The sequence below is a fragment of the Astatotilapia calliptera genome, chromosome 13, assembly GCF_900246225.1.
Source record: "Astatotilapia calliptera chromosome 13, fAstCal1.2, whole genome shotgun sequence".
Taxonomy (NCBI): Eukaryota; Metazoa; Chordata; class Actinopteri; order Cichliformes; family Cichlidae; genus Astatotilapia; species Astatotilapia calliptera.
In genome coordinates, this window is record NC_039314.1 from 30051135 (window position 1) to 30067630 (window position 16496).

A 16496-nucleotide genomic window follows, 5' to 3' on the forward strand; every position below is an offset into this window, starting at 1 on the left:
GTTTAAAACTGTGAATTACAAATACTCAAACATAATAAATAAGAGGAAATAACAGGTAAATGCACACATCAGTGTACCCCACCTGATTGATGTCACACCTGATCAGCCTCAGGAGCAGCTCTGAAACTAAACGTTACAACAACGCCCTCTGACCTGAACGACTCTTTTAAAGAAGCTGCTGGAGCACCAGAGTCCTGAACACTCAGTGACTGGACTGACACACACACACACACACACACACACACACACACACACACACACACACACACACACACACACACACACACACACACACACACACACCAAGTTACTTTTGCACAATACTCGGCATTTTGCACATTTCCATTTTTTGCACATGGCACTTTACGTGGTCCTGTGTGTGTTATATGTCACGTGTAGCACCAGGGTCATTTCACCCTGGTGCTACAATAAAAGCCACTTGACTTGATGCAGTGACGAACTAAAGTCTGCTTCTGAAGTTCAGACCTTTTAAACTACAGCGGCTGTCCCGTCCTCAGGGAGAACCCATCATAGCTCATCACACCGAGTGTGGACATCGTGATGGTTTTTTTGGCTCCAAACTTTTGTTTCAATCATTTCAAAGTGTTTTTGTTTTGTTTTTTTCTGTGAGGAAGAAATTCTCATTTTATTTTGAAAGAATCACCACAGGTAAATATTCCAAGAATATTTTTGATGATGAGAGATGAGATGATGAGATAGCCTTTATGTGTCAGTTGCAGGTCTTTTGCCCACAACCGAGATGTCAGACCTTGCCGACCGTACATACAATACACAAACATCACATTGGGGAGACAGGTCAGGCCAGGTAGCAGGAAAAAAACATTGAAATGTGTAACACAGAAGGATAATACAGGAATGCACAGATATCAACACACCATAGCACAATAAACACAGACAGCAACATGGGAAAGAGTCCCAGTGTGTACATCTGATCTGGGACCGCTGCAATCTTCGACTGCACCTCCAGCTGACCTGATGTCCACATCATGGGGGAGGTAAGCGTTGGAGGTGGCGTTGGATCCGGGGTAGGGAGGATGATGCTTCAGTGAGTGCTTATCAGTATCAGTATATGTATGTGTGTGCGTGTCCATAGTTCAGCTGAGACAGTGTCCTTCACCCTGCCAGGCTAAGTAAACAGTCTTCCAGCCAACCCAGGTGGCCTTGTACACAGCAAAATCTCCAGTGTTAAATTAACACTAGAGAGTGTCTATATGGGTCCACACCTCTGAGTGTTAAATACAACACTGTTGAGTGTTAAATTAACACTTTTGACAGTGTTATATGTTTAAAAGTAACCTAGTCAGTTTTGAAGATTAACAAAGACTAACACTGAGCAGTGCTGGTTTTCTAACACTGGAAAATAACTCAAAATGTTAGAAATATTCCAGTGTTAGAAAACCAGCACTGCTCAGTGTTAGTCTTTGTTAAACTTCAAAACTGACTAGGTTACTTTTAAACATATAACACTGTCAAAAGTGTTAATTTAACACTGGAGATTTTGCTGTGTAGGGAATGGGAAGAACAGACTCAACACAGTCGTTATCAGGGTGTTGTTGTTCAGCTCCAGCCTTGAGCCCACAGCTGGCGCCGAAGGGGTAAATGGTAAATGGCCTGTATTTGTATAGCGCTTTTACTAGTCCCACTAGGGACCCCAAAGCGCTTTACACACCCAGTCATCCACCCATTCACTCTCACATTCACACACTGGTGGAGGCAGCTACAGTTGTAGCCACAGCTGCCTTGGGGCGCACTGACAGAAGCGAGGCTGCCATATCGGCCCTTCTGGCCAACACCAGTAGGCGGTAGGTGAAGCGTCTTGCCCAAGGACACAACGACCGAGACTGTCCGAGCTGGGGCTTGAACCGGCAACCTTCACCTTGTAACCTTCCGATTACAAGGCGAACTCCCAACTCTTGAGCCATGATCGCCCAAGAGGGTAGCCGGATTATGATGTAGATTTGTCTTTTGCAGCAACTCAGGAGAATTTCAAAGCTGTTCTTTAACACTCCAACACTGGTCTCTCAATCTCCCGTTGGAGAACTGCGAGCTTCCCCACGATGGTATCAAACTTGCTGGTGTTGTCATTCTTTTGCTCAGAGAGCCGATTCTGCGAACTCACGACTGCAGTCAGCTGTTCCACGATGTAATCCAACTTTCGCTCAAAAGTGTTATCATTTATCTGCAGTTTATAAACACAAAATAACGTCATATTCTTTGATTTTTTGAAAAGAAGAAGAAACAAAACATAGTCAAATTAAAATTGTCTTAATCTGATCAATGAGCAGCAGAAATAAAAGGAGCGAGTTATTTACATTTAAATCCATATTTCGAGATCAACATGCTGGTAAACATGAAATGTTCAGAGTTTTTGTTTTAGGTCATTAAATGAATCCTCCTGAGGAAAGAGATGAGAGCCTCTTCTCTCCATCAGACAGTAAATATGTCAGGAAGCTGTAACAACAACACAAAGCAAGACAGTTTCATTGACGGTGACGTTTAATTCTCCACCCGCACCACATTATTACTTACTGAGAACTGCTTTAACGCGTAGTCGAGCAGGTGTACCTAATGAAGTGTTTGGTGAGTGTAATCCCTGTTTGTGTGCTGGTTTTGTGTGTCAGTGACAGTCTGCAGGGAGATTCAGTGAGGAGAGAAGAGCACATGAAACAGCCTAAAGGAAGTCCTCAGTAAACGAGAGCAGCGCTCTTCCTCAGCAGCTTCTTGTTTTGTTTTTTTTAACTATTTTAGAGCAGAAATCTGTGAGTCCTGAAAACACTTTGAACTGAGTTTGTATTAAATAACCTGTTTAAATAAACTTTAACTATTTTCCAGCTTTTATTTTGAATAACAAACCCGCTTCCGGTTTGATTAAAAACGGTGCAGTGCAGTTGAACCGCTGGGGGGCGCTAACACAGCATATTTGGATCCTTTCCTGAAGTAAAAGAACAAAGAATAGAAAATCCTGTTCAAAGATTTAAAAAGAATAATTTAACGATGACTTCAGTTCAGTAATGAGTCTGTAATTGTTCCCATCACAGTTACTGTAGCTGAGACATCAGGTGATCTTTGTCCACATCTGTGTGACGTGCTGTGAGAGAGCAATCGATATTTTATTTCTATAGCACATTTAAAAAGGACAGTATGCATCAAAGTGCTTCACACAAGGTAGCAAAGCAGATCACAACAAAGGCAACAAAAACATTAAAAAAAATTATAGTTACAGTTACTGTGACAGTTACAGTTACATAGCACAACTGCAGACCAGGTGGAGGTCCAAACTAATTTGCTTCAAAAGCTAGAACAGGTGAGTTTTTACTGGAGATGGCACGATACCACGTTTTTATGTCCGATATCGATACCGTAAATTTGGAAATCTGCCGATACCGATGTGAATCCGATATAGTGTGTTGTTAATCAATAAAACTGTTTTTTTAATATCTTGCTGTTTTTGTATAAGTTCATACTCAAGTTAAAAAACATAACAAAACACTAAAGCTATTCTGTTATACCTGTATGCAAAAAATACACTGCACCCAAATATTTCATAGTTCAGCAAAACTGATCAATCTAATAAACTTAAACCTGCACCATCCTTCTGGTATTTTAAAGATTAAGCAACCTGACTAATAGGGGTGCAAACTCCCAGCAATAAATAAATAAATAAATAAATAAAAATAAGGAACCACCCCCCACCTCATGATGCTTAATCAACACAATCAACTATAATTTGATGCAGTGGGGGAAAAAAAAACACAGAAATCAATTATTTTTCAAGAATAATTAAATAGATTCAACATCTTTCTTCTACAGAACTGCAGACTGCACAGATGGTTCCCAAAGGAAAAAGTACTATAGCTTACTAGGGTATATTAGACTTAACAGTTACTATATACAGTAATGGACTTCTATATATTTTTCATCAGAATAAAACTTTGGGTGTCAGATTCAGATAATTATTTATTAAAAGCTCGACATTTTAAATGAGAATAAGAAAGAAAAGTATGTCTTTGTGCCCCCTTTTCCCTGTTCATGCCCCTGGCTAAACTTTGCTAGATCCGCCCCTGCACAGTTACCAGCGTCAGCTGTAGAAAAAGATCCTGGAGTAGAAATTAATATTAAATAAATTCTAACAACAGCTGATCAAGCTTAAAAGTGCTGCTGTTGTTCAGCCGCTGGTTTCCTCTTTCTGGTGCAAAGTGGGCCAAAAACAAACCAGAGAGACGATCAGCTGATCATTGATCAGTTTCAAGATTGAAGTAGCAGCAGGAGAGAGAGAGAGAGAGAGGCGGTCGCTCCATAGGTTGTTAAGCTTAACTCTGGAATGCTTTACAGACATTCAGAGATGAACTTACACACTTGCTTTACTTCTCTCGGGGAAAACTTCCTCGGAGTTTGGTAGCGAGGCTACAAATACGCACAGCCGCTCTATCACGTGAGCACACTGCTCCGATGTGCTACGGTTATGAGCCGAGTTGCGCCGTGTTGCAAGTTTTGTGAGGTGGTTTTGTGATATTTAATGGATCGATTACATTTTTTATTTCTCTCTGATATCCGATCCTGTAATTTACGTCAGTATCAGACCGACACCGATACGTAATATCAGATCGGTCCATCTCTAGTTTTTACCTGTGATTTAAACGATTAAATGGAATCTGACATGCGGACATCGATAGGAAGATTATTCCAGAGACTGGGTGCGACGATTGCAAATGCTCGGTCCCCTCTAGTGTTTCGTTGGGGAGCAGACAGTTTTCAAAGACGTTCATAAAAACTATAAATGAATGAATCAAGGTAAACAGGTGCACATTCGATACACACCTGTGAAATAACTGATATAAACTGGAGGTGGCGCAGTGGTTAGCACTGTCGCCTCACCATAAGAAGGGTTTGAATCCAGCTGCTGGCTGAAAACACTCATCAGGTTAACTGGTGATTCTAAGCTTGTCGCAGGTGTGCCGCCCCTCACCCTATGACAGCTGAGTTAGGCTCCACCTCCCCGTGACCCTGACTGGGGAAGAGGTTGGATGGAATGATGGTGAAGATATGAAGGAGACTCTGAGGGCAGAGATCAATCAATCTTTATTTATATGTGCTACATCTTTTCATACAAAGATGTAGCACAAAGTGCTTTACATGGTTAAAAGCAGCCCACCCCTGTGAGGGTCTGTGGGCAGGGTCTGTGAGGTCTGTGGGGTCTGTGGGCAGGGTCTGTGGGCAGGGTCTGTGAGGTCTGTGGGGTCTGTGGGCAGGGTCTGTGGGCAGGGTCTGTGGGGTCTGTGAGGTCTGTGAGGTCTGTGGGCAGGGTCTGTGGGCAGGGTCTGTGAGGTCTGTGGGCAGGGTCTGTGGGGTCTGTGAGGTCTGTGGGGTCTGTGGGCAGGGTCAGTGGGGTCTGTGGGCACTGTCTGTGAGGTCTGTGGGGTCTGTGGGCAGGGTCTGTGAGGTCTGTGGGCAGGGTCTGTGGGGTCTGTGAGGTCTGTGGGGTCTGTGGGCAGGGTCTGTGAGGTCTGTGGGCAGGGTCTGTGAGGTCTGTGGGGTCTGTGGGGTCTGTGGGCACTGTCTGTGAGGTCTGTGGGGTCTGTGGGCAGGGTCTGTGAGGTCTGTGGGCAGGGTCTGTGGGGTCTGTGAGGTCTGTGGGGTCTGTGGGCACTGTCTGTGAGGTCTGTGGGGTCTGTGGGCAGGGTCTGTGAGGTCTGTGGGCGGGGTCAGTGGGGTCTGTGGGGTCTGTGGGCACTGTCTGTGAGGTCTGTGGGGTCTGTGGGCAGGGTCTGTGAGGTCTGTGGGCAGGGTCTGTGGGGTCTGTGAGGTCTGTGGGGTCTGTGGGCACTGTCTGTGAGGTCTGTGGGGTCTGTGGGCAGGGTCTGTGAGGTCTGTGGGCAGGGTCTGTGAGGTCTGTGGGGTCTGTGGGCAGGGTCTGTGGGGTCTGTGGGCAGGGTCAGTGGGGTCTGTGGGCACTGTCTGTGAGGTCTGTGGGGTCTGTGGGCAGGGTCAGTGGGGTCTGTGGGGTCTTTGGGCACTGTCTGTGAGGTCTGTGGGCAGGGTCTGTGGGCAGGGTCTGTGGGGTCTTTGGGCACTGTCTGTGGGGTCTGTGGGCAGGGTCTGTGAGGTCTGTGGGCAGGGTCTGTGGGGTCTGTGGGCAGGGTCTGTGGGGTCTGTGAGGTCTGTGGGGTCTGTGGGCAGGGTCAGTGGGGTCTGTGGGGTCTTTGGGCACTGTCTGTGAGGTCTGTGGGGTCTGTGGGCACGGTCTGTGGGGTCTGTGGGCAGGGTCTGTGGGCACGGTCTGTGGGCACGGTCTGTGAGGTCTGTGGGCAGGGTCTGTGGGTAGGGTCTGTGAGGTCTGTGGGGTCTGTGGGCACGGTCTGTGGGGTCTGTGGGCAGGGTCTGTGGGCAGGGTCTGTGAGGTCTGTGGGCAGGGTCTGTGAGGTCTGTGGGGTCTGTGGGGTCTGTGGGCACTGTCTGTGAGGTCTGTGGGGTCTGTGGGCACGGTCTGTGGGGTCTGTGGGCAGGGTCTGTGGGCAGGGTCTGTGGGCACGGTCTGTGAGGTCTGTGGGCAGGGTCTGTGGGTAGGGTCTGTGGGCACGGTCTGTGGGTAGGGTCTGTGAGGTCTGTGGGCAGGGTCTGTGGGCACGGTCTGTGAGGTCTGTGGGCAGGGTCTGTGGGCAGGGTCTGTGGGCACGGTCTGTGGGCAGGGTCTGTGAGGTCTGTGGGGATGTGTGACTCTGATTTCACTCAGATTTTGTTCCAAAGTCAAAAATGTTTCTCGCACTGTGTTTTAGTTTGACTTCAGCTGAGCTGGAAGAACAAAACCACAGAAGAAGACGATGTCTGCTCCTGCACAGGTGGGTCAGACTTACACAGGTAGACGTGCACAGGCGAGGCGAGGAGTCCATGAAGACCTCATCGCATGCTGAGATATGTTTTTGCTCTGAGGACATGGTTGAACAGGCTCCACCCACCTGATTTCCTACTCTCCATCTTTTATCTACAGTCTGTGGCTGCGTGGCAGCGTGTGACTGGGAGCAGCTAATCATTTCTTGTGTTTCTTTAGACTGGTAATGACCTCTGACCCCGAGGTCTCTCATGTTAGAGTCTTTGACCTGTTTGGTGACCTGTGATGTGCAGCAGGCTCCTCCTTCGGGGTGACAGTGATCTGAGTTTGCAGTGAGCACCTCCTCTGACCTTTCCCCGTCAGCCGAGTTTCAGCACGAGGCAGAGAGCGACTCTTTCACACACTTAGAGAACAGCGACATGAAGTCGTGCTGAGTCACAGCAGGTCAGCAGCTCTGCCTTCACCACCACGCCCTCTCCTACATGTATGCTGTATAACTGTGACAGTATGATTGTGCAGGCTGGAGCGTTAGCCTCTCTCTGGTGTATTTGAGCAGAGTTCAGCAGGTAAATGAAATCATTTGAATTACGAGCTGTGTTATAAAGTGTTTCTGAACATTGTAGAAAAGAAGAAACTTTGGTGGATGTTTCATAAAACCAGATTTTGTAACCCTCACCTCAGGAACAAACAGAGCTGCACTGATCAGGGCTGGAAGGTTTACCCACAATGCACTTTGTGGCGTTTTGACCAGTGAAAGAGTTTATTCAGACTGTGACGGATCCATGACGCTGCGGTTACAGACCAACAGCAGACCCTGTGTTCACGCAGAGATTTCTGAAGAAGGATTAAAAACACTGAGAAATCTGGATCCAAGTGCAGAGCCGCCGCAGGTCCTGTTTGACCACATTCACTGATGATGATGTCACATAAGCCATGTGTGGCACTGGTTTTAGATCAGGTCTGCACAGTAAACGTTCCAGCACTTAAATGAGGTTTATGACGGTGAGAAGAAGAAGAACCGATCCCCCTCCCCTCTCCATGAAAGGTGACTGTGTGGAGAGGGTGTCCTCCTCTAAGTTCCTCGGCACCCACATATCTGAGGACCGATCTTGGTCCACAAACACATGAGCCCTGGTGAAGAAAGCCCAGCAGCGCCTCCATTTCCTGAGGGTCCTGAGATGGAACAGGCTGCAGACTGACCTCCGTGCCGCTATGGAGAGTGTGCTGGTGCACGCCATCCCTGTGTGGTACGCTGGTTGCACAACAGCCGATAAGAACAGACTCCAGACAGTCATCAGAACTGAGACTCACATTTACTACATACAATAATGGATTTCTATACATTTTACACCAGATAAAAACTTTGGTTGTAAGATTCAGATAATTATTTAATAACAGACATTTTAAATGAGAATAAGAAAGTATTTCTTTGTGCCCCCCTCTCCCTGTTAATGCCCTACCTGCCCCCCTGGCAACACTTTGCTAGACCCGCCCCTGCACAGTTACCAGCTGTCAGCTGCTTAGAAAAGGATCCTGGTGTTATTAGTCTCTCAGAAACAGTTCATAACTTCAACTCATCCATGTGCAGAGATGGGCAGTAACGCGTTACTTGTAACGCGTTACTTGTAACGCGTTACTGTAATCTGATTACTTTTTTCAAGTAACGAGTAAAGTAAGGGATTACTATTGCAAAATCGGTAATTAGATTACCGTTACTTTCCCGTAGGAACGCTGCGTTACTGCGTTACTAAAACCGTGATTTTTTTTGCGAGAATGTCTCATGACAGTGACGTAAGCGAGTGCGACGTTCGTGACAACAGCTGTGTGCAGATCAACAGTGGATCATATATCGAGTGCAGAGAGAGTGTGAGCGTGCAGCGTTTAAAGTGTGGAAGTACTGACCTTACTTTGAGGTTGATTCCATAAAAAGTGACAAAAACATTAGTGTCCGCTGTGCGTGGGAAGAAAACTTCTTTTTACAGCGAAAAAACCCCTAAACTTCCAAACAAGCACCGAGTAGCTACGACGTAATGGGAAACTCACAGAGAAACTCGCGGATTCTTCCACTGACCGCGGCACACCTACACCAGGGTAACCCTCCGCCTACCCCACTCCTGCTTTACAGGTGAAAATAGAGCAACAGGACCGCTGAGTCTTTGACTTTATTTATTTTCTGCTGTGTTTTACTTGCATCTATTTGAAAGACTGAGTGTAAACACAAAAAATATTTTATTTTATGTGCTGGAATGTGTAGAAAATAGGTTTAAATGTTAAACTAATTTATTCAAGTCAGAGAATGTTGCAGATAATTAAATGTTTTGCTTGATGCATAAAGTTAAAAGATTAAAACTGATAAAACAAGTTAAAAAAAGAGATAATTTTCCATTTGATTACATTTTGTATGATGGATTATGCAGAAAAAGTAGAATTGGGCTGAAAGATCTATCACTTTATCACCTCTTCAGGTTGTAAATCGTGTTTTTAAAAAGTAACTAAGTAACTAAGTAACTAAGTAATTAATTACTTTTGAAAATAAGTAATCAGTAAAGTAACGGGATTACTTTTTGGGGGGAGTAATCAGTAATTAGTTACTGATTACTTTTTTCAAGTAACTTGACCAACACTGTCCATGTGACCTAAAAGGTAAACCTGTTTCTCCATCACCTGTTCAGCTCTGATGATCCAGTAAGGACATCTCCTGGTTTCATCTTCATGTTTCCCTCTCACCACATATCCAAACCAACATCATGACCAGCAGCTTTACAGCTGTGGCTCCAGCAAACATCAGCTGATACTAGAAAGTAATATTAAATAAATTCTAACAACAGCTGATCAATCTCTTATGTAACAACTGAAAATAAAATAAAATAAATAAACAATAAAAACAAAGGTCAATCAAATGGACCAATACAGCAAGGCTGGGATGGTCCACTGGGTGTAGTAAATCCGTTGGGCATCTTTCTTTGCCTTCAAACAATAATTCTGATGGCAAAAGAACCAAACGGGACAGGCGGAAAAAAATAAATGCTAACAACAACTTATCAAGCTTAAACGTGCTGCTGTTGTTTATTCGATGGTTTCCTGTTTCTGGCGCAAAGTGGGCCAGAAACAAACAAGAGAGAAAAGCCGATCAGCTGATCATTGATCAGTTTCATGATTGGAGTAGAAACAGGAGAGGGAGGGGAGAATGAGAGGCAGCTGCAGCGTAACGACGCAGAATAACTCCGGCTTTGTGTCTTTGTTCCATTCTAGCTGAAGTCTGAGACAAATCACGTTCCTCAATATGGAACTTTAAAGTTCGACCTCCTCGGCTGTAATTGGTCCAGCCCAGAGTCCATCATGACCAATTGGCCAATCCACCCCCTTTCATTGTTTACACCTTTTCAACAAAAACAAACAAAAAACACGATGAAAACGAAGAATCAGCATCGGCCCGTCCAGCTGTGGGGTCTTCACAGGAACATTGGTTAGCACGGCTGCCTCGCAGCAAGAAAGTCCTGCTTCCATCACCTGCCAGGCCTCTGTGTGGAGCAGACATGCGGGTTCATGTGTGTGTGGGCAGTTCGAGGGCTTCGGCGTGAATGTCTCTGTGTGTAGCTGGGATAGGCTTATCCCCCGGTGTCCGAACTGTGCCTGGTATGGCCTCATGAGTGCTTCTGTATGTAACAGTGCTGCACTGGGTTAGAGTCACACCTTTGCCTTCATGAGTGCTACCCGAGTAGATACAGGGCCGATACTGCTGAGACCAGTACTGAAATTTTAACCTATAAAGGCAGCGTATGTACGGCAGAGCAGTTTGTCGTCATTTATGACATGAATCATCATTAATATGCAAATTCTGAACATGTTGTAATGATTGTTACAAAAACACGTGTTCTACGCTCTGAACCAAGAAGAACCAACGCTCCTGTCAGTGTGTATCGACCTGACACCAGTGTTGGTATCAGTACTGGGAATATTTGGATGGAGCTGCTGCAGGTGCAGGTGTCGCGCTGTAAGAATGCTTATTTTAACATGTGCGTCGGGACGGACTCACTGCTGCCTCTGCTGGACATCAGCGGAGCTGTAGCTTTCATGTGGCCTGTGAGGACATCTCTGGCTCAGAGCCATGAATAAATCAAAGGGCCTTAAAAGAAAATAATGATCATCTGTCAGTGCGCCCCAGGGTGGCTGTGGCTACAATGTAGCTGCCATCACCAGTGTGTGAATGTATGGATATGTAAAGCGCTTTGGGTCCTTAGGGACTAGTGAAGCGCTATACAAACACAGACCATTTACCATTTACCATCATCTGATCGGTTTTTAAAAAATTATATTCTTTTACTCCTCACTAATAAAGTTTTACAGACCGCTCCCATCACAGGAAAACTGCTTTATCATAGGTTAAAGGTCACGCCTCGCCTTAAAAATAATATTTCCTACAGCACCTGAAAGCAGCACGCCTACCCCCGCCTCCTTCATGGGGAGCCGGGCTGTGATTGGGGGAGAACTGGTGTCATCAGAGGAGGAGGAGCTCGGTAAGAAAGACGCTGCGGTCAGACACCCGCGGAGAAGAAGACGACGACGACGTGACCGAGGCGCGTACCTACAGCAGGTGAGTTCCTCCCGTTCGCGCGGGCAGGTGTCAGAGAGACGGGCTGGCAGCGGCAGGTAGCTCACGTGAGGCCGGTGTTCCAGATTAACTGGCGTTGGTCGAACAGATGTGTGGCAGTCTTGCGTTTCAGGAGCTGCTACCGACAAACCAGCAAAAAAAACGCCAAATGTGTCACCTGTGACACTTGTGAGGTCATCTCAAACACACTCCGTCAGTCTTGATGCTGTCGAACAACAAAAAGTTTAAAAATGTGGCGAGTTCGACCAACGCCTGTTAATCTGGAAAATCGGAAAACCGAGGAAGTAAACGTCACCCGATTCTATCTGCGCCACATGTTTGGCGTACCTGTACCTGCCTCACCGCCCGCATGCCTCTGAGCTCACAGCTGATGCGTCGATAAGACCATCTGAGCAGCTCAGGCTCACCTGAGGACACTGCAGGTGAGCAGGACCAGCTTCATCTCCCTGTGAGTGATGCTCAGGTGAGCTCTTAGAAGATGGAGGGGGTGTGGTCTGTGTACACCTGTAGAAACACAGGCTGAGATTAAAGTAGTGGGCGTTATGTAATCAGCAGAAATCACAGCCTGTATATAAAAGATGGCAGCGGTGTGTTTGAAGCTTGGAGCTGAGTGTTGTTGGAGCTTTTGATAGTCGACGGTTTCAGTTTGTGAGACGTCACAGCGTTTATTCTGCAGCGTGGTGCCGGGGGGGGGGGTTGACCTCATGGTGCCCCACTGTGGACACTCCCCTATGGACACGCCCCTGTGGACACAGCAGAGTTACTGTTTGTTCTTTTGGCTGAAATTCATTCAAAGGTGTGCTGAGTGTTGCTGAAAAGGAGCAGTGCATGTCCACGAACATGAAGCAGTCGTTTGGATTTCATGAGCAACGAGCAACTAGTCAGTCACTGTTTAGCCCCGCCCTCTGACAGGACCAAAATAGACTTCCTGTTTGATTCAGTCAGACCTGAAAGTAGCGACAGAGCAGAAACTCATCAGGACAGAGTTTACTGAGGTCAAAGGTCAGCTGAGCAAACCCAATTGAATCAGACTTCAGAGTGGGCGCCCTCTGCTGGGCGTCAGAGAGAATGCAGGTTTAAGAAGCTTCAGACCTCTGGGGTGACGACGTCAGGTGTGGTCAACCTGTAGTAGTGACTTCGTGTGTGTGTGTGTGGCTGCAGAGATGGGGGGTCAGGTGTCAACCGAGGGTGTCCACGTGGTGGTGGTGGGCGGAGGATTTGGTGGAATCGCTGCAGCTCAAGACCTGAAGTATCGAGGATTCAGCTTCACTCTGATCGACATGAGAGACGCTTTCCATCACAACCTGGGCGCTCTGCGAGCCGCCGTACAGCCAGGTACCATGAGCACACCTGTACAACCTGTCCACACCTGTTCTCACCTGTTCTCCTGTCAGTTCTAAAAGTAGTTTCTGGTACTTATATTATCTTCACTTTAAGATGACCTCGTCGACTGTTATTCTTCTATCTTGTTGTGTTTGCTGATTTTATTCTAGATTTATGTTATTTTTACACATTTTAATTTTAAAAAAATTAGTGCTGTGCTGTGTGCAGGCTTTGCTCAGAAGACCTTCATCCCGTACGCCGAGACGTTTGGCGAGAGCTTCGTTCAGGGTCGGGTGGAGCTCGTCGACACAGACAGGCAGCTGGTGATCCTGGAGGGAGGGAGGGTGAGGACCACAGCAGCTCCCTGTGGAGCTTCTTCTGCAGCATGAGGAGGAGGTGAAGCTGCAGCTGAATCTGTGTCGTTTGTGCCGCAGGAGATCCAGTACTCCCACCTCATCCTGTGCACTGGCACCGACGGGCCGTTCCCCGGGAAGTTCAACACGGTGGCGTCGCATAAGGAGGCGGTCCAGAAGTACGAGGACTTCATCAGAGAGGTTCGATCCAGGTTTTACTGCTGTTTGTTTAGAAGTTATTGTTATTTAACCTTTTTTGGTTGAATTTCAAATCTTCATATTTAATAATTTAATACATTTTAGTTTGAACTTCACCAGCAGAAAAAATGCTGCCATGGAAAAGTTCATGTAAACGTAGATTTAGAGTAAAGTATAAACTCTACTCTAAAAAGTACATTAATGTACAAGTTTTATACTAAAGTTTATCTCTGTACTGAAATAGAACTGTCCAGTATTAGTGAGTGAAATTAGTTTTATTTTATTACTTAATATTTTTTCAAAACAGTTTGTTTTATTATTGTAATGTTTAACGCAGATATACATACACAAGTGTTAGAACAGCCCGTGTTTCCAGTTATTTATTGCAGTTCAGGTCCGATGAACAGCTGGAAAGGTGAGTGGTGAACAGAGGCTTAAATAAAGGTAAGGTTAGCTAAAACTGACAGAGAGTACAAAAAGGCCTTTTACAGGAAATACAACACGGGTTAACTGAGTCCTGTGGGACCAACCGGGCGTAGTGGTGGTAGACGACCAGGAGACGGCCGTAGTGACAGATGTAGTGATACTGAACAACAGCAACCTCAGGAAGAAGGAACACGAGAAGCTGCAGGAGTACCAAGGGCTCAGAGAAGAGCTGCAGGAGATGTGCAGGGTGAAGGTGACGGTGGTCCCAGTGGAGCACTGGGTGCAGTGACTCCCAAACTGCGAGAACGACTCCAGCAGATCCCAGGAACAACGTCGGACATCTCTGTGAAGACGAGCGCAGTCCTGGGAACAGCTGAGATACTGCAGGACCCTCAAGCTGCCGGGCCTCTGGTAGACCCGAGCAGGAGGTTTTACTGCAAAGCTGTTTTGCAGCTGACGTGTCAGATTGTGTTTCTCTGTCTGGTTTTTCAATGTTTCACACGACAACAAAAACCCAGAAAACTTCAAGAAGTCAAATTAAAAATATGTAAATTCCTCACGCTGTGTGTGTGTCTGTGTGCGTGCACGTGTGTGTGCGTGTGTGCGTGCACGTGTCTGTGTGTGTGTCTGTGTGTGTGTGTGCACGTGTGCATACGTGGGTGGGTGTCTGTGTCTGTGTGTGTGTCTTTGTGTGCGTATGTGCGTGCACGTGTCTGTGTCTTTGTGTGCAGGTTCAGGCTGCTGACTCGGTGTTGGTGGTCGGCGGAGGATCGACCGGTGTGGAGATGGCTGCAGAGATAAAGACAGAGTATCCTGATAAGAAGGTGATGACCTTTGACCTGTCTTCCACAGCATGTCTTTGTCCCGCCCTCGCCCCCGTCAGTCTCGCCCTCAGCCTGCTTCTGCTGGAGTCTGCTTCCTGTTAGATTTGTGTGGCCAAGTGCTTACTCAGCCGTGGTCTTCAGATTGGTGGAGCTCCTTGAGCTGACTGCGCTCGAGACTTTGCACTGTATAAATAAAACGGAATTAAATTGACCTCTGACCTCTGCTGCTGCCCTTTGAACGCTGACCCCGCTCTCTCCTCCGCGTCGACCCCTCCAGGTGGTTCTGATCCACTCCAAACTCGGGCTGGCTGACCCGGAGCTGCTGCCCAGCATCAGGCGCGAGGCCAATCAGGTTCTCTTGGAGAAGGGGGTGGAGCTTGTGTTGGGTGAGTTCACGCCTGCAGGTGACGGCTCACGTCAGCTCGGGGTTTGGCTCACTTTCCACCGCCGTGTTTTCAGGACAGAAAGTGAGCAACTTGTCGGAGCTGCCGCTGAACACGATGACGAAGAACACGGAGGTGATCACGGACCACGGCGAAACGCTGGTCACGGATCTGATCATCTGCTGCACCGGGCTCAAGATCAACTCTGCAGCCTACAGCGCCACCTTCAGTAAGAACAGCAAACCCACACGCACGGAGGTCATTTCCTTCTTTCACTCCACGCTGCGGTTTGACCACAGGGTCGCCCGACGTCACTCTTCTTACTTACAGTGTCACAGGAAGTGATAATGCCGAGTCCCGCCTCTGCTAGCCTGAAAAATCACGTAGACATTTATTTTTAACGATGGCTGCATTGATCAGCGACTGGTTTCTGCTCACAGATGACAGTATGGCTGAAAACGGGGCCTTGAAGGTCAACGACCACTTGCAGGTCGACGGTTTCTCCAACATCTTCGCCGTGGGTGACTGCACCAATGTCAACGAGCCCAAGACGGCGTACAACGCCGGCTTCCACGCCGCTGTCGCCGTGGCCAACATTGCCAACAGTGTGAGCGGGAAGGAGCTGACTTCCTATCAAACAGGTATGCGCTCACCATGCCGGGCTGTTGGTCACCTGCCTCTGTTCTCTGGCTGACTCGAGTTCTTCCTGGTTGCTAGGTAACGTCACCATGCTGCTGGCGATGGGCCATGACGACGGCGTGGGTCAATACAACGGCTTCAGGCTGCCCCGCTGGTTCGTCGCCTGGGGAAAAAGTCGAGATGTCCTGGTGTGGAAGAGCTGGAAGGAGATGAAGCAGAAACAGCCCTGAGACTCTAACTCACGCGCATGCACGCACACGCGTGTGCGCATGCACGCACACATGCCAATCATTTATAACTGGGAAGTGCATTTTCTAAAGAAACTGCAGTGTGAATGCTTGAATCTGAATGTATGCACTGAAATGAATTAATTGCTGAATTTTAAGTTAAAAAATTTGAATGAGAAAAAAAACCGAGTTTAATCTGAAAACAAAAGTGCTGAAGTGCTAAAAGCTGACATCCACACAGAAGTTGGAAAATAGCTGAAAATGTTTTAACTGTAAATTAGAAAAACCTAAGAAATGAGAAAATAAAATTTAAAGTCAGAAAACATCTGAATGAATATTAAAAGTTCATATTCTTTTTACTCATTCAGTGATTCAATGTGATCTCTCCACTTGGATCCACACAGTTTAAAACGTTCACATCTCTGAGCTTTGAAAGACTCGGTGTTGGAAAGAGAACAACGATGGCTGTGATTTGAGGGTAAAATGATGGCTGTAGAGCAAACACTGGACACAACTTGGAGTCGTATTGACAAAATTCTTTCACCGTGAGCGGCAGCAATGTCCAGTCTACCAAATTCTCAGTTTTCATGCCTGTGGAGTTTATTATATGGGCGTGACGACAGTGTAAAGACAGCCTGTACTTCTGATTTTCAAACCAACTTTC

General features: G+C 46.8%; 1 protein-coding gene across 1 annotated transcript; it reads left to right on the forward strand.

Annotated features, from left to right (window-relative positions):
- Positions 1–11362: 11362 nt before the first annotated feature.
- aifm2 (AIF family member 2) lies at positions 11363–15972 on the forward strand. The gene is made up of 9 exons (XM_026189762.1): positions 11363–11441; positions 12621–12794; positions 13011–13126; positions 13217–13336; positions 14491–14583; positions 14861–14969; positions 15043–15195; positions 15407–15607; positions 15684–15972. Exons 2-9 carry the CDS (start codon positions 12623–12625, stop codon positions 15833–15835), a joined length of 1116 nt encoding a protein of 371 aa, XP_026045547.1. The 5' UTR covers positions 11363–11441; positions 12621–12622; the 3' UTR covers positions 15836–15972.
- Positions 15973–16496: the final 524 nt, after the last annotated feature.

Bases quoted from the DNA above. Each gene is read 5' to 3' on its own strand.
- aifm2 (XM_026189762.1), top strand. From the start codon at position 12,623: ATGGGGGGTCAGGTGTCAACCGAGGGTGTCCACGTGGTGGTGGTGGGC. The intron at 13,127-13,216 runs GTGAGGACCACA...TTTGTGCCGCAG, and splicing joins TGATCCTGGAGGGAGGGAGG to GAGATCCAGTACTCCCACCT. The intron at 14,970-15,042 runs GTGAGTTCACGC...CCGTGTTTTCAG, and splicing joins GGGGGTGGAGCTTGTGTTGG to GACAGAAAGTGAGCAACTTG.